Source organism: Lissotriton vulgaris, chromosome 1_2, assembly GCF_964263255.1.
Source record: "Lissotriton vulgaris chromosome 1_2, aLisVul1.2, whole genome shotgun sequence".
Lineage (NCBI taxonomy): Eukaryota > Metazoa > Chordata > Amphibia > Caudata > Salamandridae > Lissotriton > Lissotriton vulgaris.
Genome location: NC_141686.1, coordinates 174,741,602 through 174,768,492, shown reverse-complemented (window position 1 = coordinate 174,768,492; position 26,891 = coordinate 174,741,602). Strand labels below are relative to the sequence as shown.

At 45.6% G+C, this 26,891-nt stretch overlaps 1 protein-coding gene across 2 annotated transcripts in view; it reads right to left on the bottom strand.

The window, feature by feature from the left end:
- Positions 1–26,891, bottom strand: part of PATL1 (PAT1 homolog 1, processing body mRNA decay factor) — a 168,989-nt gene that overhangs the window by 125,453 nt on the left and 16,645 nt on the right. For both annotated transcript variants that reach the window (XM_086953075.1, XM_086953077.1), the window contains exons 2-3: positions 14,129–14,237; positions 1,214–1,458 (exon numbers count right to left, since the gene is read on the bottom strand). In XM_086953075.1, the coding sequence (XP_086809201.1) occupies positions 1,214–1,458; positions 14,129–14,237 (354 nt within the window). The remainder of the gene's footprint in view (positions 1–1,213; positions 1,459–14,128; positions 14,238–26,891) is intronic.

Below are 26,891 nucleotides of genomic sequence, written 5' to 3'. Positions count from 1 at the left end.
ACCACATCCTGATCAAGAGGCTTCATCAGATCGACATCCATGAGGACACCCGCAAATGATCGCATCTTTCCTCTCCGGAAGAAATCAGAGGGACTTCATCCCTCCCTTCAACTAAGATCCCAGGAGCATCATGTTTGGCGTCTCTCAAGGCTCATTCCTCAGCCCCACCCTTTTCAACACCTACAGGACATGCCCACCCCCCCATACCCCAGCAAAGACGGTCAGTAACCCCAGACTGAATATCATCTCCTAGGCAGAGAATGCCCAGTTCATCCTCTTGCTATCCGAAGACCCTCCACCACCAAGGGAAATGTCCTCCTCTGCAGGACCAGGGTGGCCAACTGGATACAAGACAACTGCCTCGGACTCAGCACAGACAAGAGAAAGTCCTGGTCTTCGGGAACTCTGCCTCATCGGGGAACAACTCCCGGTGGGCCCCGAACCTAGGACCTCTGCCTACCCTCATGGACCAAGTCCAGAATCTCAACATCATCTTGGAGTGTGAACTCACCTTGAAGAACCAGATCAACCTAGTCTTCTTTGCATGCTTCCTCGCCCTCCACATGCTTCGAAACATCTCTAAATGTCTTCCAGTCTCCACCAGCCGAACCATCACTCAAGCCATCCTCACCAACCACCTGGACTATGGCAATGCACGTCACACTGGAATCACATCACATTCCCTTTAGGAGACTTCAGCCCATCCAGAACTCTGCAGTCAGACTCATCTTTGACCTCCCCAGACAGACCCACGTCACCCCCCCACATGAAAAAAACTCAGCTGGCTCCCCATCCACAAGAGATGCCAATTGAAGATTCGGACACAAGCCTACAAAGCCCTCCACAACCAAGGACCAGCGTACATCAACCACCAACTGAGCTTACACCTACCCTAAAGATGCCTTCAATCTGCCTCATTTTCCCTCGCTCACACCCCCCTAAATCCACTGCAGCAACAGTGGAGGTCGTTCCTTCTCCTACCTCGCCTAGAAGTCCTGGAACAGCCTCGCAAACCACCTTCGGACCTTGCCCTCCCTTCAGGTATTCAGAAGGGGACTCAAGACCTGGCTTTTCGACTGAACCCCCGAACAGCCTAGACCTTGCCCCTGGATACAAATTCGGTTTGATTGATTGATTGATTGGGTAGCCAATTCAGCTCACCTTTGTAGAACAGCAGAAGATCTGAGGGAGAATCTGGCAGAGTGGCACTTACCTGCATGGGAGGGCGGGAACGTGAATGAATGGCACTCATGATGGCTGGATCTTCCAGGTCACTGTCAATCACAAGCTTACGCAAACTCTGTGCTATGTTTTCACCGCGGCCCCCTAGCAGACCTCCTGACTCCTCACGGATCGGGACACTTCCGCTCTTCAAGGTGGGAGCAGCCATGACCTCCACTGTTGAAGGCTTATCCTCCAGCTCCGCCATCCTTTCGTGTTCCTCGCGCCAGTCGTCATCTAGAAAAGAGAAAAAGAATGGTAAGAGTTTCCTTTTGCAGTGAAGAGAGGTGGGGCTGAGAGGGTGTTGGGGCATTAATTATAAGCTTTGCAACAAATCCTCCATACTAACACAGAGATGTAGAGATAACTTGCGGGAGACCAGTCACAGTCCAATGTGAACCCCATTAGCCTGTTCCAGCACAAAGTGAACAATGAGATAACCAATGCGACAAGTGAAGACAAACAGGATAAAGAAAACGAACTGAGCATCTGAATAAAGCTCATAACTTATGTTTTCCAGCCTTGGTACCCTAATAGTTCTATACAAAAGTAGCATAGAAATTACTGTTTTTGCACTGTTTGTTCTCCGTTCCAAAATATTAGGTTTGCATGAATGGCACTAACAGAGTTTAAGTTCCAAGTGACTAACAAACTGGCAGTAATCACAAACCAACAATTGCTTAAATGAAACACTGGAAGACAAAGTAAGAGAGGGGGAATAGGCATGTTAATCTAAATACTCAAAAAGATTCAAGGAAGGGGTTGTGGCCTAGCTGTCCAACATGACTGAAGGAAGAGTCGCACTGTGGATACAAGCATCTGGAGCGGAGCACTGGGCGTCGCCGACTCACCGTGACCAAGACCATGCGTTACTGTGGTGCAGAAGGCACTCGACAGCAGTGTGGTACTAGGGAACGGTGCAGCGCCCTTGGAGAGGCGGGCAGCTGCTGTGGCAGTGCTTCTGCGAAGCGGTCGCTCCCCTCGCTGCTCCCTGCACATCAGCTGGTATCGTTACGATCAGATCTCCACGCTCTGCACGCATTGCTCTAAATTGCTATAAGCTGCTAGGCATCGTAGCGCCTATTACCCGACTTGCTCGCACTGCAGATTGATTAGAGATTGTAGTGCTGTACTTTTGAGACCGTGCATAGATATTAACTGTACCATCATTTTTGTCTGTCACCCGCTTTGCCTGCTTTGTGTATTGTTGTCTGACTGACTGTGCTGACCAGTCTATTAGCGCTTCTTTAAGGTCGTGCCCCATCTCGTCCTGTAGCGCTTTTTGGCTCGCTGCCATTTTGTCGGTTTGTTTGTTGTTCTGCCTCAGAGCCCGGCTATCCACCCGCTCCCGCCTCCCAGCTGCTCCTTCCTCGCCCCACCCCCCTCCACTTATGACAGATGCATTTGCGTGCAGCGTTCACGCGCAGCGGATGCGCGCCGAAGGTGCGCCAAAAGTAAGCCCGTCCGCGCCTGGACCGCGCCCAGAGCCAGACCCCCGCAAAATCCTCCCCACCCACATAACGTATGCCGCCGCTACTCTCCTTGCCCTTAACCCCGGTCGCACCTCACAATGCTGCGTAGCTACTCCAGGACACACCCACGGTCCTCTCTCCTGCTACTCGCTCTCAATCTATCTATCCATCGCTCTCAATCTATCTATCCATCCATCGCCCTCACTCTCTCAATCTATCTATCCATCGCTCTCAATCTATCTATCCATCGCTCTCAATCTATCTATCCATCGCCCTCACTCTCTCATTCTATCTATCTATCGGCCCTCACTCTATCAATCTATCTATCGGCCCTCACTCTATCTATCTATCCATCGCCCTCACTCTATCCATCGCCCTCACTCTATCTAGCCCTCACTCTCTCAATCTATCTATCCATCGCTCTCAATCTATCTATCCATCGCCCTCACTCTCTCAATCTATCTATCCATCGCTCTCAATATATCGATCCATCGCCCTCACTCTCTCAATCTATCTATCTATCGGCCCTCACTCTGTCAATCTATCTATCCATCGCCCTCACTCTGTCAATCTATCTATCCATCGCCCTCACTCTGTCAATCTATCTATCCATCGCCCTCACTCTGTCAATCTATCTATCCATCGCCCTCACTCTCTCAATCTATCCATCCATCGCCCTCACTCTCTCAATCTATCCATCCATCGCCCTCACTCTCTCAATCTATCTATCCATCGCTCTCAATCTATCTATCCATCGCTCTCAATCTATCTATTCATCGCTCTCAATCTATCTATTCATCGCCCTCACTCTCTCAATCTATCCATCCATCGCCCTCACTCTCTCAATCTATCTATCCATCGCTCTAAATCTATCCATCGCTCTCAATCTATCTATTCATCGCCCTCACTCTCTCAATCTATCTATCCATCCATCCATCACCCTCACTCTCTCAATCTATCTATCCATCCATCCATCACCCTCACTCTCTCAATCTATCTATCTATCCATCCATCGCCCGCACTCTCTCAATCTATCTATCTATCCATCCATCGCCCGCACTCTCTCAATCTATCTATCCATCCATCGCCCTCACTCTCTCAATCTATCTATCCATCCATCGCCCTCACTCTCTCAATCTATCTATCCATCCATCGCCCTCACTCTCTCAATCCCTCCATCCATCGCCCTCACTCTCTCAATCCCTCCATCCATCGCCCTCACTCTCTCAATCCCTCCATCCATCGCCCTCACTCTCTCAATCCCTCCATCCATCCCTCCCACTCTATCCATCGCCCTCACTCTATCCATCGCTCTCAATCTATCTATCCATCGCTCTCAATCTATCTATCTATCGGCCCTCACTCTATCAATCTATCTATCTATCGGCCCTCACTCTATTAATCTATCTATCCATCCATCACCCTCACTCTATCAATCTATCTATCCATCCATCGCCCTCACTCTCTCAATCTATCTATCCATCCATCGCCCTCACTCTCTCAATCTATCTATCCATCCATCCATCGCCCTCACTCTCTCAATCTATCTATCCATCCATCCATCGCCCTCACTCTCTCAATCTATCTATCCATCCATCGCCCTCACTCTCTCAATCCCTCCATCCATCGCCCTCACTCTCTCAATCCCTCCATCCATCGCCCTCACTCTCTCAATCCCTCCATCCATCGCCCTCACTCTCTCAATCCCTCCATCCATCCCTCCCACTCTATCCATCCCTCCCACTCTATCCATCCCTCCCACTCTATCCATCCCTCCCACTCTATCCATCGCCCTCACTCTATCCATCGCCCTCACTCTATCCATCGCCCTCACTCTATCCATCGCCCTCACTCTATCCATCGCCCTCACTCTATCCATCGCCCTCACTCTATCCATCGCCCTCACTCTATCCATCGCCCTCACTCTATCCATCGCCCTCACTCTATACATCGCCCTCACTCTATCCATCGCCCTCACTCTATCCATCGCCCTCACTCTATCCATCGCCCTCACTCTATCCATCCCTCTATCCATCGCCCTCACTCTATCCATCCCTCTATCCATCGCCCTCACTCTATCCATCCCTCTATCCATCGCCCTCACTCTATCCATCCCTCTATCCATCGCCCTCACTCTATCCATCCCTCTATCCATCGCCCTCACTCTATCCATCCCTCTATCCATCGCCCTCACTCTATCCATCCCTCTATCCATCGCCCTCACTCTATCCATCCCTCTATCCAGCGCCCTCACTCTATCCATCCCTCTATCCAGCGCCCTCACTCTATCCAGCGCCCTCACTCTATCCAGCGCCCTCACTCTATCCAGCGCCCTCACTCTATCCAGCGCCCTCACTCTATCCAGCGCCCTCACTCTATCCAGCGCCCTCACTCTATCCAGCGCCCTCACTCTATCTATCGCCCTCCCTCTATCTAACACACTCACTCTATTTATCTTTTGCATCACCACAGCATCACTCAGCCCCACCACAGCATCACTCAAGTCAAGTCAAGTCAAATAATTTATATAGCGCACTACATACCCAGAGGGTCTCAAGGCGCTTAGGGAGGGGAGGGGGATTACTTGTCAAATATCCACGTTTTAAGTTGCTTTCTGAATGCTAGGTGGTTCTGGGTAAGGCGAAGGTAAGTGGGGAGTGAGTTCCATGTTTTAGCAGCCAGGTATGAGAAGGATCTGCCTCCCATGGTGGTCTTGTTGATGCGAGGTACAGTGGCGAGGGCTTGGCTGGAAGAACGTAGTTGGCGGGAGGGGGTGTAGAAGGACAGTCGTGAGTTGAGGCATTCTGGTCTGATGTCGTAGAGTGATTTGTGTGCGTGGGTTAGCAGTCGGAAAGTGATCCTCTTATTGACGGGTAGCCAGTGGAGGTCTTTCAGGTGACCAGAGATGTGTTCGTTGCGTGGGATGTCTAATATGATCCTGGCTGAGGCGTTTTGGATTCGTTGGAGTTTCTTCTGGAGTTTAGCGGTAGTACCTGCGTAGAGGGTGTTTCCGTAGTCCAGTCGGCTCGTGACCAGAGCATGGGTGACTGTTTTTCTGGTTTCGGTGGGGATCCAGCGAAATGCTTTTTTGAGCATGCGAAGAATGTTGAAGCAGGATGAGGATACGGCGCTGACTTGTCTGTTCATTGAGAGTGAAGAATCCAGGATAACGCCTAGGTTCCGTGCGTGGTCTGTCGGGATGGGTGCTTTTCCAAGGGCTTCCGGCCACCAAGAGTCGTCCCATGCAGAGGGGGATGTACCTAAGATGAGGACTTCTGTTTTATCTGAGTTCAGTTTCAGACGGCTGTGTTTCATCCATTCGGCAACTTCTTTCATTCCTTCGTGTAGGTTAGTTTTGGCGGGCCTGGGGTCATTGGTGAGAGAAAGGATCAGTTGAGTGTCATCCGCGTAAGAGATGATGTTGAGGTTGTGTTGGCGGGCGATGGCCGCGAGGGGGCTCATGTATACGTTGAAGAGGGTGGGACTGAGTGAGGACCCTTGGGGTACGCCACAGATGACTTCAGTAGCCTCGGACTTGAATGGTGGAAGGCGGACTCTCTGGGTTCTTCCGGTGAGGAACGAGGTGATCCATTCAAGTGCTTTTCCTTGGATTCCGATGTTTCTGAGGCGTTGTAAAAGGGTGCTGTGGCAGACTGTGTCGAAGGCTGCAGAGAGGTCGAGGAGGATGAGGGCGACTGTGTCTCCATTGTCCAGTAGAGTTCGAATGTCGTCTGCTGCTGCGATGAGGGCGGTCTCAGTGCTGTGCTTTGCTCGGAAGCCAGATTGTGAGGAGTCGAGGGATTTGTTGGCTTCGAGGAAAGCGGCGAGCTGGTTGTTGACAGCTTTCTCGATTACTTTGGCCGGGAATGGAAGGAGCGAAATGGGGCGGTAATTTTTGAGTTCGGTGGGGTCCGCTGTGGGTTTTTTCAGAAGGGCGGTGAGTTCAGCGTGTTTCCAGCTTTCCGGGAAGGTGGCGGAGTTGAAGGAGCAGTTGATGACGTCTCGGAGGTGCGGTGCTATGACGGAGTCTGCTTTGTTGAAGATGTGGTGAGGACATGGGTCTGTGGGGGATCCTGAGTGGATGGAGTTCATCAGGCGGATGGTGTCCTCAGTGGAGATTGGGTTCCAGTCGTTAAGGGTGTTCAAGGGGGGAGAATGTTCAGCATATGGTTGGGTGGGTTGGTCTCCGGGTTGGTTGTCGAAGCTGTTGTGGATGTCTGCAATTTTGCTGTGGAAGAATGAGGCTAGGGAGTCGCAGAGGACTTGAGAGGGGGTGATGTCGTTGGAGTTGGCCGAGGGATTGGTAAATTCCTTGACTATGTTGAAAAGTTCCTTGCTGTTGTGGGCGTTGTCGTCAAGTCGATCCTTGAATGCTGTCCTTGAATGCTGTTTTCTTGGCCTTTCGGATTAGTTGGTGGTGTGTGCGGGTGGCGTTTTTGAAGGCGTCCTTGGTGCTAGTGGTTGGGTCTTTTTTCCAGGCCTTTTCAAGGGAGCGGCAGAGTTTCTTGGACTTCTTAAGATCATCGTTGAACCATGAGGCCTTCTTGCTGCCAGGTTTGCTTTGACGTTTTTTCAGTGGTGCTAAGGTGTCGGCGGTGTTGGATAACCATAGGGTGAAGTTGGCGGCGGCTTGGTCTGGGTTAGAAGAGTGGGCTGGGGTGTTAGAAGGAGCGATGAGGAGATCTGGTCGATGGTGATTTTGTTCCAGTTTCTTTGCAGAGTTGGTTGGGGGTGGTTGATGGGTTTTGGCTTGTTGTAGGTGAAGTGAACGCAGCTGTGGTCAGTCCAGAGGAGATCCGTAGTGTGGCTGAAGGAGACATGATTGCTGGAGGTGAAGATGGGGTCGAGTGTGTGACCTGCGATGTGGGTGGGGGAAGTGACCAGTTGTTTAAGTCCGAGGTTGGCGAGGTTGTCCAAGAGGGTGGTGGTGTTGCGGTCGTTGATCTTTTCAAGGTGAAAGTTGAGGTCTCCCAGAAGGATGTAGTCTTTGGAGGGGAGCGCGTGTGGAGTGATGAAGTCCGTGATGTCTTCACTGAATTTTGCGCGGGGTCCTGGTGGTCTGTAGAGGAGGGTGCCTCTGAGTGTGGTCTTGGGGTCGATGTGGATCTGGAAGTGAAGGTGTTCGGAGTTGGCGAGGTTGGCGTCAGAGCTGGTTGAGATGCGGATTGATTTTTTATGGACGATAGCGATTCCTCCCCCTGTGTGGCCGGTACGGTCCTTGCGTGTGATCTTATAATCTTCAGGGATGGCAATGGTGATGTCTGGGGCGGAGGAAGCGTTCATCCATGTTTCTGTTAGGAAGGCGACGTCTGGAGAGATGGTGTCTAGTAGATTCCATAGGTCAATGGCGTGCCTGTGGACCGATCGGGTGTTGAGAAGGATGCATTGTAGGGGATTGGGGTCGGGAATCTGTGGTGTGGTCGTAGCGGAGATGTTGTCGGTGCCGATGAATTTGCAGGAGTAGCAAGAGAAAGGTCCATGGGTGTGTCCAGGAGCGGCTTGGACGCAGTTGGGGGCGCGACCGGGGTTAAGGGCTAGGAGGGTGGCGGCATCGTAGGTAATGCGGGAGGGCTGGGCAGCGCGAGGGGTAGGGGGTCTGGCGCTCGGCGCGGTCCAGGCGTAGACGGGCTTACCTTTGGCGCACCTTCGGCGCGGATTGGGCGCGGTCGCTGCGCGTGTACGCTGCGCGCGGGAGTAACTGTCATATATGGATGGTGGAGGGAGAGGGGCGAGGGCGGCTCAGCTGGGAGGCGGGGCGGGCTCAGGTCAGCGCACACGGAGTACAACAACAACAGGGAGGGGGGAGTAGAGCAAAGCGCCGAGGGATATCGCGCTAATAATTCAAAATCAGTACAGATATGGTGCAAGCAGGCGAGGTAAATACAATTACGATCCAATAGAAAATACAGGCACAGTCAAATGCAAAGCAGCGCAGTTCTACAATACCGAGTCTCGGTGGAGAGACAAGGGAGCGACCACTCAGGGCAGGAGCGAAGAGAGATCACAGCGTTTCTGGGACTGGGAGCGCTGTACCTAGTTAGTGGGAGGGCGGCTCAGCTGGGAGGCGGGGCGGGCTCAGGTCAGCGCACACGGAGCACAACAACAACAGGGACAAAATGGAGGGGGGGGTGAGTAGAGCAAAGCGCCGAGGGATATCGCGCTAATAATTCAAAATCAGTACAGATATGGTGCAAGCAGGCGAGGTAAATACAATTACGATCCAATAGAAAATACAGGCACAGTCAAATGCAAAGCAGCGCAGTTCTACAATACCGAGTCTCGGTGGAGAGACAAGGGAGCGACCACTCAGGGCAGGAGCGGAGAGAGATCACAGCGTTTCTGGGACTGGGAGCGCTGTACCTAGTTAGTGGGAGGGCGGCTCAGCTGGGAGGCGGGGCGGGCTCAGGTCAGCGCACACGGAGCACAACAACAACAGGGACAAAATGGAGGGGGGGGGGGGGGAGTAGAGCAAAGCGCCGAGGGATATCGCGCCACAACATCACTATGCGCTACCACAGCATCACTGAACGCCACAGCATCACTCGTCGCCACCACAACATCACTCAGTGCCATCACAGCATCAATCTGTGCAACCATTCAACAACAACTTCTGTTCTTGGATTTTCGTCACAATAAAATACACTGAACATGATCTTCACAAAAGTTATTTACAAAAGTTTAAGCGATTGCCATTATAAATTACAATAACTTTTATTTAAGTATTAATTATTTTAAAAAAATTAAAAGCCATTGTTATTTGTAATATCAATACATCTAAGTCATGTAAATACAACACATATTGCATTACAAATGCTATAGGTGTCACATTTGCGAAAGTTATAACTATTGGCATTGTAAATGACAAAGCTATTAATTTTGCTATTTTCAAAACCAACACAAATAAAAAAAAGTGTCATTTGCAGTACCAATAGCTCAAACTTTCCTAATGCGAGACCTATTGCATTGCGAATGCTTGTAATTACTTTTGGACTACTTTGAGTACTGAGGGTGGTATGCCTAGGTACCACACCTAGCGTTCTTACAATACACGGCAAGTAAGAATTTTAATACTTAGCAGTTTAGTTCTCTTTTCTCAATACAAATATCAGTTCAACACTTAAAACATTTTAGGCCCAAAATCTTATAACATGGGTTCCTTGTAAGTGTATAGATAGACTATGTGATTGGATGTGCTAATGTTAATATGAATAAACTCAATGTCAACATGCACATTGATATACTCGCAAACACGAATAAAATCGCATTACTATTTTCAAATTCGCCCAACAAACGCTCCAGAATTGCGAGGCCTGGCAGGCTCTCAGAATCATGCCCAAGGTCACTCATTGACAGGTCATAGGTGGTGTGGCACGTAGCTGGAACAGGAAACTCAGGTCCAACCCCCAGATAAGTTCACCATCACCACAATGGTCCAGGGAGATTGGTCCAAATAAAGCACATATAGCCGGAGGGTGGCACGCGTTCCCGAAACACCATAAAGTCAGATGCCACATGAAGTTAGGAACACATAGTCAATCAGGACCCAGCACACACAGTGATCACACGCCCCTCATGCAGACATCTGGACACATTACCCACTGGCCCCCGTGTGTCCATCCAAGGTCGAGGCCCACGTGCATTTGTTATCAAGGACCTTATTGCATTGCAAATCAATCGCAGCACCCATGCTTTAGCTTTCAATATCTTAAGCTAGTGCACAGGTGCTGCCATTGCTTCAAAAGAAAAGAAATAGATCAAAACATTTATTTCTATTTCTTTTGAAGCAATTACGCCACCCACGCTTAAGATGTTTAAAGCTAAAGCACGGGTGTTGCGCTTGTAAAAAAAGAAAACAAATTTAAAAAAAATGGTCAGCCGCCATTGTTTTCTCCTATTTATTTACTTTTGTTACAATGGCGGCACTGCACTTTAGCTTTAAACATCTTATGCTAAAACGCCGATGCCCCGATTGCTTCAAAAGTAAAGAAATTGAAAAAAGGTGTGGGGATTTATTTTTATCTAAAGCAGGGTGTGTTGCCATTTTAACCTCTTAGCAGCTATGGAACGTCCAGCTCCAGTGCTGAACGTTCCGTTGCGCAGGTGAGGTTCGAACGTCCAACGGCAGCACTCCTGAGGTAGTGGTGCCGTCGGCCGTTGGAATAGGCGCAGCACCTAAGAGGATAAGAAAAGTAAAGAAACAGAAAAAAAGCCATGCGGCCGCGTTCGGTAACAAACAAAAGAAAAGCACGGGTTGCCATTATTGCAGCTGAGGCGTGCCGCACTGGGTAAATAAAAAAAAAGTGCTACAGGAGAGCGTGTTCTGCCTGCAACAGTGGGCAGCAGAAAGCCATTTATGAAACTAGTGGGTATCCTTATCTGAGGGTACAAGAAGGCAAAAGATGGTACTAAGAAGAGACTACTAAGCCTATTGACTAATCAAAAGCCATTTACAAAGGACAGTGACAGGAGGCAATTAAAAAGATGGGCGGAGCTTCATGCCTATATCCTGAATACTCGCTTAATCAAAAGGAGGGAGGGAGAAGCAGATATTTATTCAGCTTACGTTAGGTACAGTCAAGATCAGAGTAGAATGAATCAGTTATCCTGAATACAGAGGAGAATGAATCAGATATCCTGAATACAGCATGTCTCGCAGAGACTGCGCAAGCGCTGCTTAGGCGAGACCCAAGAAGGATCATCAGAATTATTTTATGCTACCCAGAGAAGTGTATACAAATTTGTTCATATTGATTTTACTTTGAGACAGTCCTCAAACCTGCTTTTGTAACTGTTCTACCGGCCAAAGTGTTTAAATAAACCAACTGTCCTGTTTTGCCAAATGCCTCTTGTCTTGTTTTTTTCAAGGTAAATTCATATTCAAGCAACACTTGTATGCCAATGAATGCCAATGAATGCCATAAATAAATCTAAACACCCTAGATGCATCCAATGTAGCATACTCAAGGCATACGCTCACTAGTTCATAGTGCCTACTGTGCATGGTTTGACTGATTAGTAATTTAATAGTTTGTATTTATAAAGTGTATTAGTGAGCAGTATCATAGATGCTTTGCCAGCTTACCCTGTGATCTGAATTCGTCATCTGTGTGCAATTGCAAGAGGACAAGCTGGTTAGATTGGTTCTTATGTAACTCTAGGTGGCTGACTTAACACTAGTTCACTGGTTTCTTTTTAAGACTATGTGCCATCTGAGCACCTGGATGTTGGATAATGGGTAACAAAACAGAAACTAGCCGCAGGATCAAATGCAACTTGCAGTTGCTTGTGGCTTCCAAGGGTGTGTGGGTTGCCTATGCAGTCACTGCCAGTTGAAAGCTAAATAGCTTTCAGGTAGTTGACTGTAGTCCGGTTCCATAGTCTCTCTGGACATTTATAATACTTTGTATATATGCTGGTAGGAGGCATAACCGAAACACACAAAAGGTGATGGAAGTTTGCTTGTAATAACTATCCACTGGCATCGCTCCGGGTAGCACTCCAACCCATTGTTCTTTTGCTCAATGTGTCACCTCAATATGGACCCAGCCATATGCAAATCAGTCTTGACCCTGCTACTCATGGAAACAATCCTGCCAAGTCTGGTACTCCCCGAGCCAGAACACAAGCAATCCAGGACCGGTTTTGCCTACATTGCGTGACAATATTTACAGTAAGCGTGACAACATTTAAAGAAGATTGTGCATTCTTAGACAGGGAGTTTGGAACCTGTTCAGTAAATAGAGGACCAAGGCATGCCTTAGTTTATTAACAGTCTGGAAATTGTCAGTTGAGCTGCTTGCAGCCTGATTAGACATCTCACAGCATCAATGCAAACCATTCCAAGGAGGAGGATCTATTAACAGTACAAAGAGGAAGATCCATCAACCTAGCTTTGTGGGGAGTATTCTTGCATCCAAGGCATGTAACTCATTTTCTATCAGGCGCTCAGAGTGTGGGCGTTAGCTGGAAGAGAGGAAACTCTAAAATTGTACTTGAAAATCTATTTGTGTTGAGGGATCTTGGATGCTTGAATGTTAGATCAAGGACAACTGTAATGCCAGGTACCCTTAAGTAAGCTGGATATGTGGAGGTTATTGTTTGGTGTAGGAGAAGCCCGTTCAATGTAAAAATAGGGTGGACTAGAGAGGGCATTTTGTTGGCATAAATCGAGAGTATAGTTATTTGTGCATGAATGCAGCATGAAAGAATCCAGCCGTCGTTAAAAAAGAGAGATCACAATTAAGTGCCTATGGTGGTGGGAAGACCAAGCTTTTGACAGCCGTTCAAAAATAGAAAAATCTGGTTACTTCCATTTGCGTACCAGTAATGAAATACACATTCGAGCTTGTACTGCATATTACGTAACTCCTATGTTGCAGTTCTGGCTGCTGAGAAAATTAAAGGAGCTCCGCTTGCCAGCTGTAAGTCAATGTGGAGCCTATTTTAGCAGAGAAATATTATATGGCAAGAGGCATAAAAGTGCAATAGTAGTCTGGAAGCAGTGGTTTGAATCCTGTAGAGTTTGCTTAATAAACCTGCTGCTGCTCCTCCTAGGTCTGACCAATTACAAAGTCCAGGTTGGATATAAATAGAACGTATGGCAACCTGATCACGTGTCTAGTGAACGCCTTTTAAAACATACTATTGCACAGCAGTATTTTGGGCAGTTGGAGGCAAAGCATTCAAGTCTGCCACTGGTTTCTTTAGAAGAGGTGTGATAAGGATTTTATGGTGGTCCACAAATACCTCCCGAGAGGAGGGAGGTATTATCTGAAGATTTGCGGTTCATGAACAAGGATTGACTACTTAAAGCACACACATTAGCAGACATTTTTGGGGGTCTTCACACACTCTGTTGATCCCTGGGAAGAACTTAGTGAATGGGGAATTAAGTGGATGAGGTAAAACCAGTGAAAAGAGAAAGGTTCAGTGAAGATAGATATACAGATTCACGAACAGTAGATCGTCACAATTTTGTTGCTTTGCACAGACATCGCTTTTGTAAGGTGCAACAATAACCTTTTGTAGGTGTTTATATTTATCTTCATTTGGTATGTAGCCCTATGAACATGTCAAGATAAATCTTTTGACTCTTGTCAGTCCTAACATAGCTCCCATTACATTTCTTTCAGCAGGTTTTGCATCAGACATTAGTTTGTGCCACCAATGGGTAGACATGATGCCTATCTGACATTTTAACTGTAGGATGCAAGCTAGGGAGCCGCTTTCAGAGCAGGACGGGCTGCTGTGACCCAGCCATAAAAGCCCCTATAGCCTCATTCTAGTCGAGACTTCCTGCAGTGTGTGACTGGTTCAAACATTCAGGCCAAGGTAGCTTTTGGCTTCTAGTCCAACTCTAGGTCCAAGCATTGGTACTGTGGTACTCTATGAGCAGCCGAGCCCCAAAGAAGAGAGGAACTAAATAAAACACTCACCAATAGCACCAGCTCCAAAGGTGTCATCGTTGAACTGGTCGATCTCATCATCTTCTTCCCCAAGAACCTGAAAAGTTTCTTCTTCATCCAGGGGACAGTCCTCTAGGGACTAGAATAAACAAAAACATGACTTTAACCTCCTATTAAAAGAACAGCAACCATTCCAGGCCGTCAGAATTGCGTTACAGGTGCAACAACATTTCAACATCTGGAGTTCTGGAAAGGGCCAAGGGCTAGTCTGTGAAAGTGGAATTGCTAACCGGGACCCTGAGACTAAAAGTGGTGGACTTGGCCCTCTCTGCATGGTCACATCCAAGCTTTTGCCTTCATCCCCATTTACCTGAATTTGTTTTGTTGGCCTTAGGACTTTAGCACTGGTTAGTAGTGATAAAGTGCAAAAGTGCTTGTGCCCTCTCCCTAAAACATGGTAAAATTAGCTTACACCTGATTGGCATATTTATTTAATTATTTATCCCTAGTAAAGTGGTATACCATACACTCAGGGCCTGTAAAACAAATGCTAATAGTGGGCCTCCAGGACTTGTTGTGTCACACACTTAAGTAACTCTGTAAAATATGTTAAACTGCAGTTTTAAACTGCCAATTTGACTTGCCAATATGACCACTCTGCCAAGCTTAACCCTCCCATTAAAATACATAAGTCACCGCCTGAGATAGGCCCTCAACAGCCCATAGGGCAGGGTTCATAGTTTTACATACCTTGGCAGTGAAAACCCACAAAATTATTTGCCGCTACTGTGAGACCTACCTCGCCCACAAGATAATATATGTAATAATGAAACCGAATGTTAAGTGTTAAGTGACATAGCAGGAGTAAACAGATGGGAGAGGTAAAGGGTGCATCCAGAGAGAACGGTACATGATGTGAATGCAGATAAAAGATTTTTCACTAAACACTTTAAAATATTCTGATTCCCAGGCAAACTGCAACGATGGTGAAAGCAAATGGAAGGAATTATTAGAGAGCTCCCACTTGTGAGGCTGAGTGGAGAGGAAAGTAATGCATTACAGAAAGAGGTGACAAAGGATGGAGTTAAAGAAGCCCTGATCCACCTATAGCGGGTTAAAGCACTGGGCCCAAAAGGATTCCAGCCAGTGTTTTTTTTTTTTTTAAGTTGACCAGTTGGCTGAAAAAAAAACAAATGCTGGCTATGCTCTGGGCAGTTCTGACTCTCATACAAATGGGGTGGGGAGAAATCAAAGAAGAAATGCACCAGATGCTGATATATCCCTATAGAATAACCATGTTTAATTATTTGAGCAGATACTAGCGGACTGGCTTGAGTGAGACAATAAAAGGCTCATACAACCACACCTGTCAGAACAACTACCAAACAGGTCACTGGGAAAGAATTGCTGTTGTGTTCATAACTGTATGGAATATGCTTAGGTGGTCTCCGATTCTAGTACAGACATGCTGTAGCTGCAACAGAACTCTCTGAAATAGCCTTTTCTGTTTAGGATCCTTGAAGTAATGTACTTTGGACCATATTAACTAGGATGAATTACATTAGATGAATTAGCTATACTATTGTCAACTGGTGAGGTTCATGGTGAATGTCACGCATATTCCACAAAAAAATGGGGTACACAAAAGGAATGCATCCTACCCCTTTATAACTCACTCTGTCTCGCAAACCTCAAACTTTGGGGAAGAGAGACACTAGTCAGAGTTTCACCTATCTTGACCAAATGTTTCATAGACTACACCTTCAGCGGGTGTGGTACACATTCCGTTTTCCTAATCATTAGTAACAAATCAGGTCGGTGACAGACTGGTTTCCATCACTGTTAATATATGTTCCCTTGCAAATAACACAAGAAGAATTTAGATACCGAGGCATTTATGATCACAATAGACAAATGGATTATATGACCGAGGAAGTCTAATTATTTGAAGCTCTCAAAGAGACGGCTGCCCCATCACTCTGGGTAAGGTGTTATCTAAAATCATTATGCATCCAAACTTCCTATACGTTTTACAGAACATTCCGTTTTGCGCCTCCAAAAATTCTTTCCATAAGTGGAATGCAATTGTTTGGTCGCTGCTCTGAGATGATGGTTTGTCCAGAATTTCATTTCAAACACTGTGTTGCCATTGCTCTCATATTTCCAATTATCATGTGGCGTACCAGCAAACCACAATAAATGATTTGGCCTCTGATGGATGAACACTCTCTGAAGGTCAATAGGCGTGGATGGGAAATGTATGTTGTGCAGGGGAAAAGTTGCTACCAAATAGATGGCCACACAACCCTGGTTCTGTGGCGAAGTAATATGGCCACATCGCTGAATGGATGGAACTGCCTTACCGCCGGGAGGAAGAATATCAATGTAGATTAAGGGCCAGCAGAGTAAATGGATAATGGTACAAGCAGGGGCGGCCAAAAACAAGTGTCATGCAGATTCTGACATTGATATAGCACCCTTAATATTCCATTTCTTCTACATGGTGTTGCAATGTGGGCTCACAGTGTGGCCTGCGTGATAAGTATTTTGGTCTTGACGCTAAGACCAGAAATGTGCCCAGTAATATCGCAACAAATTGAAGCTTTGCGTAACCAATGGAAGAAGATGAGTGACAGATTGTCACTGTGATGACGTGTGCAATCGTTGCATGAATTACAATTTTTCGTTCATGGAGGCAGTGCAGGTCTGACAATGGTTTGGCAGTCTTTGCATTAAAGAGGACTAGTAACTTTGCAAGAGTATTTTTGTTCAAATAATTTTTATTACATTTTTTCTGAAGAGAAATACAACAAAAAGGAAATAAGGAGGAGGTGAACCAAATTCACAAAAGAAATAAACAGGTGGACACTAGTGCACAAATCTGTCATTCTATACAATTGTAACAACAAGAGTCCTATATGTGTTGGCAGACCCGTTCGCAATAGAAATCGTAAAATAATAATTCGCATGTGTAGAGTTACAGTAGTAAAAGTGCCTATTCAAGAGCAAATGAACATTTTATTTAAAGCTTGATCTTGCTATACCACCATTAAATTATGGTAAATAATAATAGCAACAATGAAAATAAAGACCAATGGCTTGTGTTATTGATGGAAAGATGAACTTGGGGGGAGTCGGAGAGGTGCATTCGAGGTAACTATAGTGTACTGTTTTGGCTAAAATACGGTGGTCCTCATATGTGTCCCTTGGTGAATTAAATGTTAAAGGTTGTCATGGGGATTTAAAGATGAAGGAGGAAGAGTCCATAGCGTTCCACATTTTCCTGTGGGTTGGACGCCACGGGCTCAGTTGTAGAGTAGTGTTGTCCTCCTAAAAATATTAGCCCCTCATGCCAAATCTTGAAATAGATGAACTTGAAGGTTTTCCAGTTACCCAGGATTATTTGGTATGCCAGAGTGAGCATTAAATAAAGTAAATCCCGTTTATTGTCATTTTGCATTTGTGGATCTAGGTCTCCAAGCAAAATATATGAGATTCTCTATTTGGTGTGATGTGCAGAGTATGTGTTATGTACTCGAAGACCCTATCCCAGAATGATTGCAAAATCGGGCAGTGAAATTGTATATATATGGTAGATCTCCTAGAGAGAGTTCCAGAATTGGGGATAGTGTGTGAGAAAAAGCTTGTGGAGCTTAGCTGCTGTCCAAACGGTCCTATTTATAATCATAAATGTTGGTTAAGAGAGCGTAGGCGAGACTTTTTTTCCCCCAGATCCATCAAATTATATTTTGAGAGTCCTTAATAGCGAATTTTAAGGAATCGCTATTAAAGACTCGCAAAACATGCATGTAAGAATTGCAATATTGTTTGCGATTTCTACTGATTCCTTATTTGTGATTCGCTAATTGCTAATCGCAAATAAGGAATGGCTTTCCCATTCATTCCTATGGGCCTAAAGGCTGGGGAGTGGGAATGGGGAGTCATTCCTTATTTGCGATTCGCAATTAGCGAATCGCAAATGTGCCGCAATTTCAAGGGTGCCTGGGCGTCCAAAGGACACCCTGTTGCAGCCCTGAAATGGTAATGTTCACTGGTGTTGCGCATACACATGTCCTTGGGACATGTGTATGCGCAACATACAACTTAGAAAAATGCACTAAAGTGCATATTTCTAAGTTTTTACCACCTAGTGTGACTTCGCGGGAAATAGCGGCCCCAGACTGCAAATTCGCAATCTTGAAATGGTTCATGCTCTGCATTTAAGGAATCGCAAATTGCGATTCCTTAAATGCAATCGCAATTTGAGAACTCGCAATTATTTGCGCATTCTTAAATTGCGAGTGCATGAACCCTTGATGCATCTCAAATGCCATATGTGCGGGCGCAAACGGCCGAATTATGCAATTTGCACCGTTTGCGTTCGCAAAAATGCGTGATGCATCTACCTAGCTCCTAAAGGGGGTCATATGTATGCATTCCCAATCAAATTCAATACAAGTGGTGTTGGGTTCTGCTTCTCACTTCTTCTCGTTGACTGTAAGGTTCTTAACTGGTTTGGACAGGAGAACTGTATATATGCTTGACACTATGGAGCAGCTTTTGAGCAGCTGGGATAGTCTGAGGGGTAGAGAGGGGTCAACTGGTTTTATTGAATGCTTAGATATTTGGACTATAAGTTTCACAAATTTGTACATGTCAGCTCTTCTCTACTTGTAGTTTGGGGAAGGATAGGTGCCCTTGTATAGATCTCTGATAAAAATTAACACTTTTCGGTTACCAGTCCTGCCAGAAGATTAGGTAGTCATCTTATTCTTAGTTTGGGGTTAAGTCAGATTGCAGCCATGTTAGATTTTTTTTAGAGTATTTTAGGCGCATATACACACACAAAGGTAATTCTATATAGTGCAAACAGAGATTTCCACTTACAGTATAAAGAACTACGAATTAAAAATAACAGGGCAACAAGTATCACTTGAGTAAAATAATTTCAAACTGACAATCACCACAAGGGAAAGCAGATAGAAGCAGCCACACTCTGGTCTGGTCTCTGCTTCCACCCCAAAGTGCTACAAGACACTGAGGAGTAGACATCAGCTACAGTTGTGCTTCACTGCTTGTATGTCTTTTTGTAATTTTCCAAGTATGTTTCTCTGTTATTTTAACAAAATGATTTTTATAGGTGGCTGCAATTTATACAGGAACAGCTATTTTTTCTCACATTTGTACAGTGTGTGTGTGTGTCATCAATGTTGAAAGCTATATACGGTTTGTTATTTATTGTATTTATTTCAAATATGTTTAACAAATGTACAATGTAGTTTATATGGGTGTCTGCATTGTCTAAAGATATACGGCTGTTCTTATTTATATTTTTTTAGAATTTATGCTGATGGTGTTATTTCCTGCTTCCCTTGGTCTAACTGCGATTCCTTTGCCCTAATTGAGAGTGGCCATGTGCAATTTACTCAAAGGATTGGTTGGAATAGATTGGAGCTGGTTTGGGCTGCAATACTGATGTCGGTGTAACTTTTGTGAATTGCAACTCACTTCCTCTTTTGTATTTTTTTTTTACATTTGTATGTCTCTTCCTGTGCTACTCTTGATTTGTCCATTTCCTCCTCCTAAATTTCAGTAGGTATTACCCATTTTCCAGTGTATATTTGACAGAACTCTGCACATCAGGGATAGGACTGTAAGCCTATATCCACAGCTTTGTAAATGGCATTTACTGAGTATGTCAAGCAGTACTTCTACACATGCTCATAAATATATTACTGAATTGGCCCTTGGATCTGTAACCTGCAAAACAACTGATTGTACTGCCTTATCTACTGTGCCCACATAATAGAAGCTAATGTGTAACACAGTAGGGGCAGGTGTGAGATGTTCTTCTGCTGCTCTACATACTTTATCAGCCAAGAGTTTAAGTAAAGCTTGTACTGTTGCAACCCATGTTATGCCACTTTGGTGTCGGTTAGAAGTTAGTACTGATATTGCCTGTTAAGCCTTTTGTATAAATGGAAACATATTGCCTATAACCAGAATTTTTTCTCCAACGCAACGTTTTTATTTTACCAATAAATTCATCTTTGTTGAAATGAAAACATTCCTGGTCGATCATGTGCTACACAAGCAAATGAATACCTATTTAACAAATTATCTGGTGCTTTAGAATAGCTTGCCATTTTAACTTGTTGGAGAACAGTATATCCTTCTGAGGTTTAACCACAGATTATACCATCAAATTACATGTGAGACAGAGTGGGTGCAGTGCTAAAAATAAGATGCTGAGTCAGTGCAATGTATCTAAAGCCGTAAATGAAAGGCCAGACATCTGAGAATGGCTAGAAAGTCTGCCTGGAAGTACTGGCAGGGTACTCTAACTTTACATTTCTTTGACCGACATTGACACGCACACACTCTATAGGCAGGTAAGCATATACATTTCTGTATAAAATGTAATACATAAATACAAGATCATATAAAAACTGAAACAACAAAAAAGTGGAAGGGACAGAAACAAACAGACCAGATAAGCTACAAATGATAAAGTCATAAATGAATGCTGATCCTCCGTTCAATACTATCAGAGTGAGCGCATTAGCCACAAAAGTATGCCTTCGCAACAGAGCCTTTACATTCAAAAGGATCCCCAATAATTAAATGTCTAATCTCCAGCTCTGCCCTTGAATCCATTACATACAAGGCAGCCCTTTTGAATTCCCCTAAACACGCGATGTGAGATCAATCACTTACACTGGTATGCAAGGCAGCACACCCCACAGCCAGTTGGTATCAGACATCCTACACATGTCGGCAAGGACAAGGCGATACACTGTAGGCAGTGTAGCAGAAGTAGAACAGTAGTTTAACAGCGTTTGTGTGCACCATTTTCATGCACGCTAACCAAACCACAAAATGAAGGCAGCCAGGGTACTCTAGTATACTGAACATTCACATATGTGTATTTTTAGTATGGACAAACAGGACAGTGGACAAAATAAAAGTAGATCAGTTATTTGTTACTGTACAAAGTAAATTAAACTACTCTAGGAGCTTACATTTAGCATTATACCGTTTTTCAGGTTATCAACATCAAATCAAGTTATAAGAAGCATTCACCTTAAACATATGTTTTGTAGAGAGACAGGCCTGCTTCAGGTTTTACAAAACCCAAGAAGTTATTGACATGCTGTAAGAAAGTGACTCTGTATATACTGGACCAAAGTAAGGTACAGGGTGTACAGAGACCACAGTTCCGAGAGGTTTGGCAGAGGCTAAAGTTAGATATAATCTTACTCTCTAAAGTGGTAGCTTGGTCGAGCAGTAAGGCGGTATCATAGGACCGTGTAAAGCATTTGTTGTACACACTCAGTCAGCAAATGGTCTCCACAAACTCAAGAACTGAACTCTAGACCAATTGTTTTGTATCAAAAGATATAGTGGTTTTATTTTAGTATCAACAAGGTATCACAATATTCCTTCTCAGAATGGATTACCTTAGTTAAATACTTTTCAAATAGGCAATAGACTCTTTGAACACAATAGTTACAGTTTGTTGCAATAGGCAACACAATTTCAAACAACGCAACATGGAGCTCAATGGGAATTTCTAGTTAAATGCAATTAAGTGCTTTGTAGATTACTTTTCTGACCACAGGACTGGATCCTAGATTCAGTCCCAGGACATTAGCTGTAAACAGTTAAGTAAAAGCGTTTTGGTTACAGTAGTGATTTTTAAGGAATATTATTGTATTTTAAAAGTTGACACTTAGAAAGTTTTTCAGTTGAAATTACCAATGTTATCCTATGGAAGGTAATTTAGTTTGCAGGTAAAGTAGGTTTCCGTTACTTTTGTAATCCAGTGCTGGGTTCCTTGTTTCAGCACTGGGACATCTTTCTAAAACAGGCAAGTAATTACGTTTTTATTGTTGGCACGATTTTTAAAGAATATTTGTAAGTTTCAAAAATCGACATTTTCAGCAAAAAGCAGGCAATGATATCCTATGGAAGGAAATTCAAGTTACTGGTAAGTACGGTCAAAATTACTTTTCAGGGTCAGTACTGACCTACAAGATGCATCACTGAGGTCTCTCGTCATAACAGGTGAGTTAATCTGAATTCGATGTTCGGCTGATTTTAGATGAATATTTTAAAGTTCCAAAACTCCACACTTAGAAGAATTTCCAAGTGAAACCAGTCAATGTTAGCCTATGGAAGAAAACGGAGTTGTCGGCTTTTAGGTAAGTACTCGACTGGCAGAGTTAAAGTTCTGGGCATAGACTCAGAGGTCACCTAGGGTCAGGTAGGTACAGTTGTTACACCCTCAGCGGCAAAGGGGCAGTCGGGTGCAGAGGTAGGTAGGCTCAGTGTTTTCCAAAGAGAGGCACAGGCCCTTCGTTTGGTGGCTGCTGGCTAGCAGACCACGCGGCTGTGTAAGCTGGGCTCCTGGTTACTTGCTCAGGGCAAATGGGGAAGTAGGATAGGACAAAGGTTGCACTGCCAGGGGCACTCAGGCGGCTGGGTGCTTTTGAGCCATCGGGCGCTCAATGTAATTCTAAGGAGATCTTGAAAAGGGAACAAAGGCTGCAGACTCTGGGACGGAGATTCTTCACGAGTGACCAACACTTCGAGAGGTAAGTTGGGATCTTGGAGGATAGGTAGGCACCCCGGAGTTGGGCACAGGAGGCCAGGGGGTGCCGGGTGCAGGGGTGTCTTGATGTCGGGAAATCTTACCCTCTGCTGGTCGCGGTAGGAGGGGTTCCTGGTTCTGAGGCTGCAGGCGTCGTCGAGTAGGGTCCTTGGCCACTGGGTTCCAGGTCAGAATTGCCGGGGGAAGTCCTCAGGGTCTTTGTCAACTCGGGCACAGGCGGGGCTCGGCCGGTGCAGAGTGGGCTGGATTCGAAGTTCCTGGCTGGCACCAGAGATATTGCTGTTTGAGCAGAACCACTGTTCGTGGGAGTCCCAGTCTCTAAGAGGGTCAAGGCAGACAGGTCCTTCTGGGTTTTCAAGGTTGCTGTCCGCAGGAGACGCCAGGATTTAGCAGGAGCAGGTTCAAGGATCAACAGGCCTGTAGGGCTGGGACCAAGTCAGTTGGTGTTGTCCTCTTGTTAGCAGCTGCACGGCAAGTCTTACTCTTTTCAGTCTTCTTCCTAGTTTTGAAATCTGGATCTGAGGAAGAAAGGTTCAGGGTCTCTCTCCAAGATGCCCTCTGTAGTGAATTTTACATTAAATCCCACACTGGCATCAGTGTGGGTTTAATGTGTTGAGAAGTTTGATATCAGTCAGTCTTCACTGTAGCCATTATGGTGCTGTGGAGTTCGTAATGACAACCTCCCAGCACCATATACTCTTAATGGCATCGCTGCACTTACAGTGCTCAGGAATGCCCATGGGTACTGTAGGGGCACAGAGCTCATGCACCTGTGCCCACACCACTGCCATAGGGCACCCAGCTAGAGGCGTGACTGATGTAAGCCAGGGCAGTGGGTTTGTGGGCATGGCACACAGGGATGTGTGCCATGTCGACTCTTTGTTTAGTTCTGTACCAGGACACTCAGCCTGCAAAGGCAGTGTGCGTGTGTCAGGGCCCCTAAGGGTGGCACAGTAAATGCTGCAGCCTTTAGGGGTCTTCTCTGGTCACAAGGCCCTGGGTACCTAGGGTGCCACTTACAAGGGGCTTACATGTGGCCAGAGATGCTAATTGGCTATTTACCAGGGGCTGACATGTGGCCAGAGATGCCAATTGGGTTTTAGTTTCAATACAGTTTTAGGGAAGGAACACAGGCCCTGGGCACCTGATTGACAGGAGCCCAGGGCAGACTCAGTCAAAGCACATCAGCAATTCAGCAAAAAGTGGGGGCATACCATGCAAGAAATATGGCACTTTCTTACACATGCAAACAGCTTAAAGTTCTATTCTGCTCTAGCGTTTTACTACAAACACATGCTTTTTAGGTCAAGCCTAGACAAGGTTTGCGCTGTCAGGATGATCTGTTGTATGTACTTTGTGGTTTTTGACTCCTAACATTGTTTTGGATTTGTTTAGTCAGTTGTCTTGTATAAATCCCTGCATGCTATTGGTTAATTTGATTTCCTGGTATCTCCTTTTTCCAAGTTGTTCACTCCCTGGAGTATTGCCCCAAGCACTTCTGGGCTTAAACTTTTTTCTATATTATTTTTTGGTCAGGATTTTTTTTTCTTTCAAACAAGAATTTTCCTGGTTCAGCGCAGCACCTGCGGCACGGCCGCTGCGTTTCCTCTGCTCTTTCCCCTTTGCTCAGTGCAGTTCCAATTTTACAACAAGAGTTTCCCTGGCTCATCGCTCTCTGCGCTATCCCCCTTTCTTAGTGAGGTTCCTTTTGCGACTAGCATTTCCCTGGCTCAGCACTCCTCGTTCCATTCCCCTTGCTCAGCACGGTTCCTTTTGTGTTCTTTTAAATGACTGTTCTCCTGGGGTGTAGACAGTCCACCAGTTTTGGTTGCAGCAGACGGTTTCAAAGTCTCTTAACTCCACCTCCAAACAACACGGCCTCTATTCATCGGCCACTTAGCGCACCTTCACCGGACAAACCAGCCATCTCTCAGAGAACTCCCTGCTTTCCCAGCCCCAGGGGTGCCCATCTCCGCAAACTGCGCTAAGCTCCTGCTTATAAACATCAAAGGGGCCCAGGATGTGACAGAGGAAACATTTTGTGGAGACTGGGTTCCTAAGTGTAAATTATATTCGGTGGGTAATCTTTTTAGGTCGAGCCTGGGCAGCGCCGGCGCTGCTCTGCAAGGCATGCTGTATTGGAGTATGCACTTGAAGCTCCATCCATATTTGTCATTGGCTTGTGTCACTGTCCTTCGTAAATGATGGCTTCTGATTTGTAAACAGGGTTGTTAGTCCCTTATTAGTACTGCCTTGTCTTCATTTGGGACCTCCCATGAGGACACTCCCTTTTACATGTGTTGTTGCTCGGTAGGCTTTAATTACGGCCTCCTAGCACTATTTCGCTTAATGGTTTTCGCATGCCTGCTGTTGTAGGCAGGACACCCTCTCTCACAACAACTTTATTTTTACTTGTCGTGCCAAACGCGGTGCATATATATATTTTTTTACTATAAAAAAAAGTTTTTTTATTGCGCCATGCTTCAGTTGCACTTTAATGTCGGCCTCGCCCTTTTCCTGTAACGAGTTGAGTGTAAGGAAAGGGGTGTGGACGCCATTAAAGTGAAAGAGCAGCATGGCGCGCGGTTGCAAAAAAAAGTATTTGTCCGTCAACTTAACAAAAAAATTATTGTTTTGGTAAAAGAGTCCCATACCCCCATAACGCACTTTCACTTTAATGGCGTCCATGTCCCTTTCTTTAGACATAGCTCTTCTAAAGAAAGGGACGCAGCCGATATTAAAGATGAAGCGCTGCATGGGCATTTTTACAAACTAGCATTTGTAATGCAACAGGTGTTGCATTTACAAAAAACTCACGTAAATGTGAGACCTATTGCATTGAAATACTGGTTATATAAAATCGTTTGTTGCAAACATATGGCTATCACTCTATGTAAACCAAAATCAAAGATATGGGAGTGTAGAGGTAGTGCTCCTAAGAGTACTGAGGTAGATGCATCCTCCAAACAAAGTTTAATGAAACAACAGGCATTATTGTCTAAATATGTAAGGCATACACAATGTTTGCTAAAATAAATGAGGGGTGTCTGCAGCCCTTTGAATGATGCTCTTTTTCTGAATCCCTTTTAGCAAGTTAGGTGAACGGAAAAGTAAGAAAAGGATGTGATGTGTCCCGCCTAGATGCAGCCTTCTGGTAAGTAAAAGGGCGCCTCATTAAAAAATCTTGTATTTTATGCTATTCAATAGCATTTCGCATTTTATGCTATAGAATTGCATTTTGTTTGGCGCTTTTAGGCCGGACGAGGCACTGACTTGCATGCAGTCATCCCGAGTAGTGGCAGGGTCCTGTTAATGTCCCACGCTGGTAGTTACAGGAATGCAGAAGTGCCTGTAGTTTCTGAAATTATTACTTACTGCCCTGCACAGAAATCACAGTTCTGTTGCATTTTGAGCAATGTAGAGCCTAGAAGTGGTATGTCTTAGCCATCACCTCTCCTGCAGGATGGTACAAGCCTGGACTATATCCCTGAAGTGATAAGTGTGGTAGAGAGCCAGCCAGCGCTCTTCCTTCCCTTAGGAGTGTGGCGAGTACAGCAACAAAGTGCACTACACGTCTCTTTCCAGCAGGCTTGACCGTTCCTTTCCACAGGAGCAGTGCAGAGCCTGAGGTGTTAGGACAAGCAACTCGCCAGGAAGCTTTCAGGCTGCCAAGACGTGCAGTACAGCGGAGATATCAGCCGGCAGTTCTTGCCAGTCTTTACAAACAAGATCTCATATCCTCAACATTCAAGAAGATCTACCATCAAATTTAAGAGAGAGATCATGAAAATTATCCGACAGTAGATAAAAATCCACATTACACTGTGAAACTTGTCCCCTCATACTATGTTTTCTGGCTGTGTCATTGATTTTTAGGTCTCGTGGCGATTTACAGTGCGAAGCGCTGTCTCGCCAGAGACCTATAGTTAGCGACTCAGCTTCCCAGGAGACAGGACCTGGCCGCGCGCATCTCCCCTGCCAGAAGGCGATTTGAGCAGGCCACGCGCACAAGAACGCGCTCACTGTGGCCAGCTCCTGTCTCCTGGAAAGCTCAAACACACATGCATGCGCACACACAGAGACAAACACGAGCGCACATACACGCAAACATACAGAGACACCCTCCATCCCCCCGCCGTCCCCCACTAGAGACACACACGAGCGCACATACACGCACGT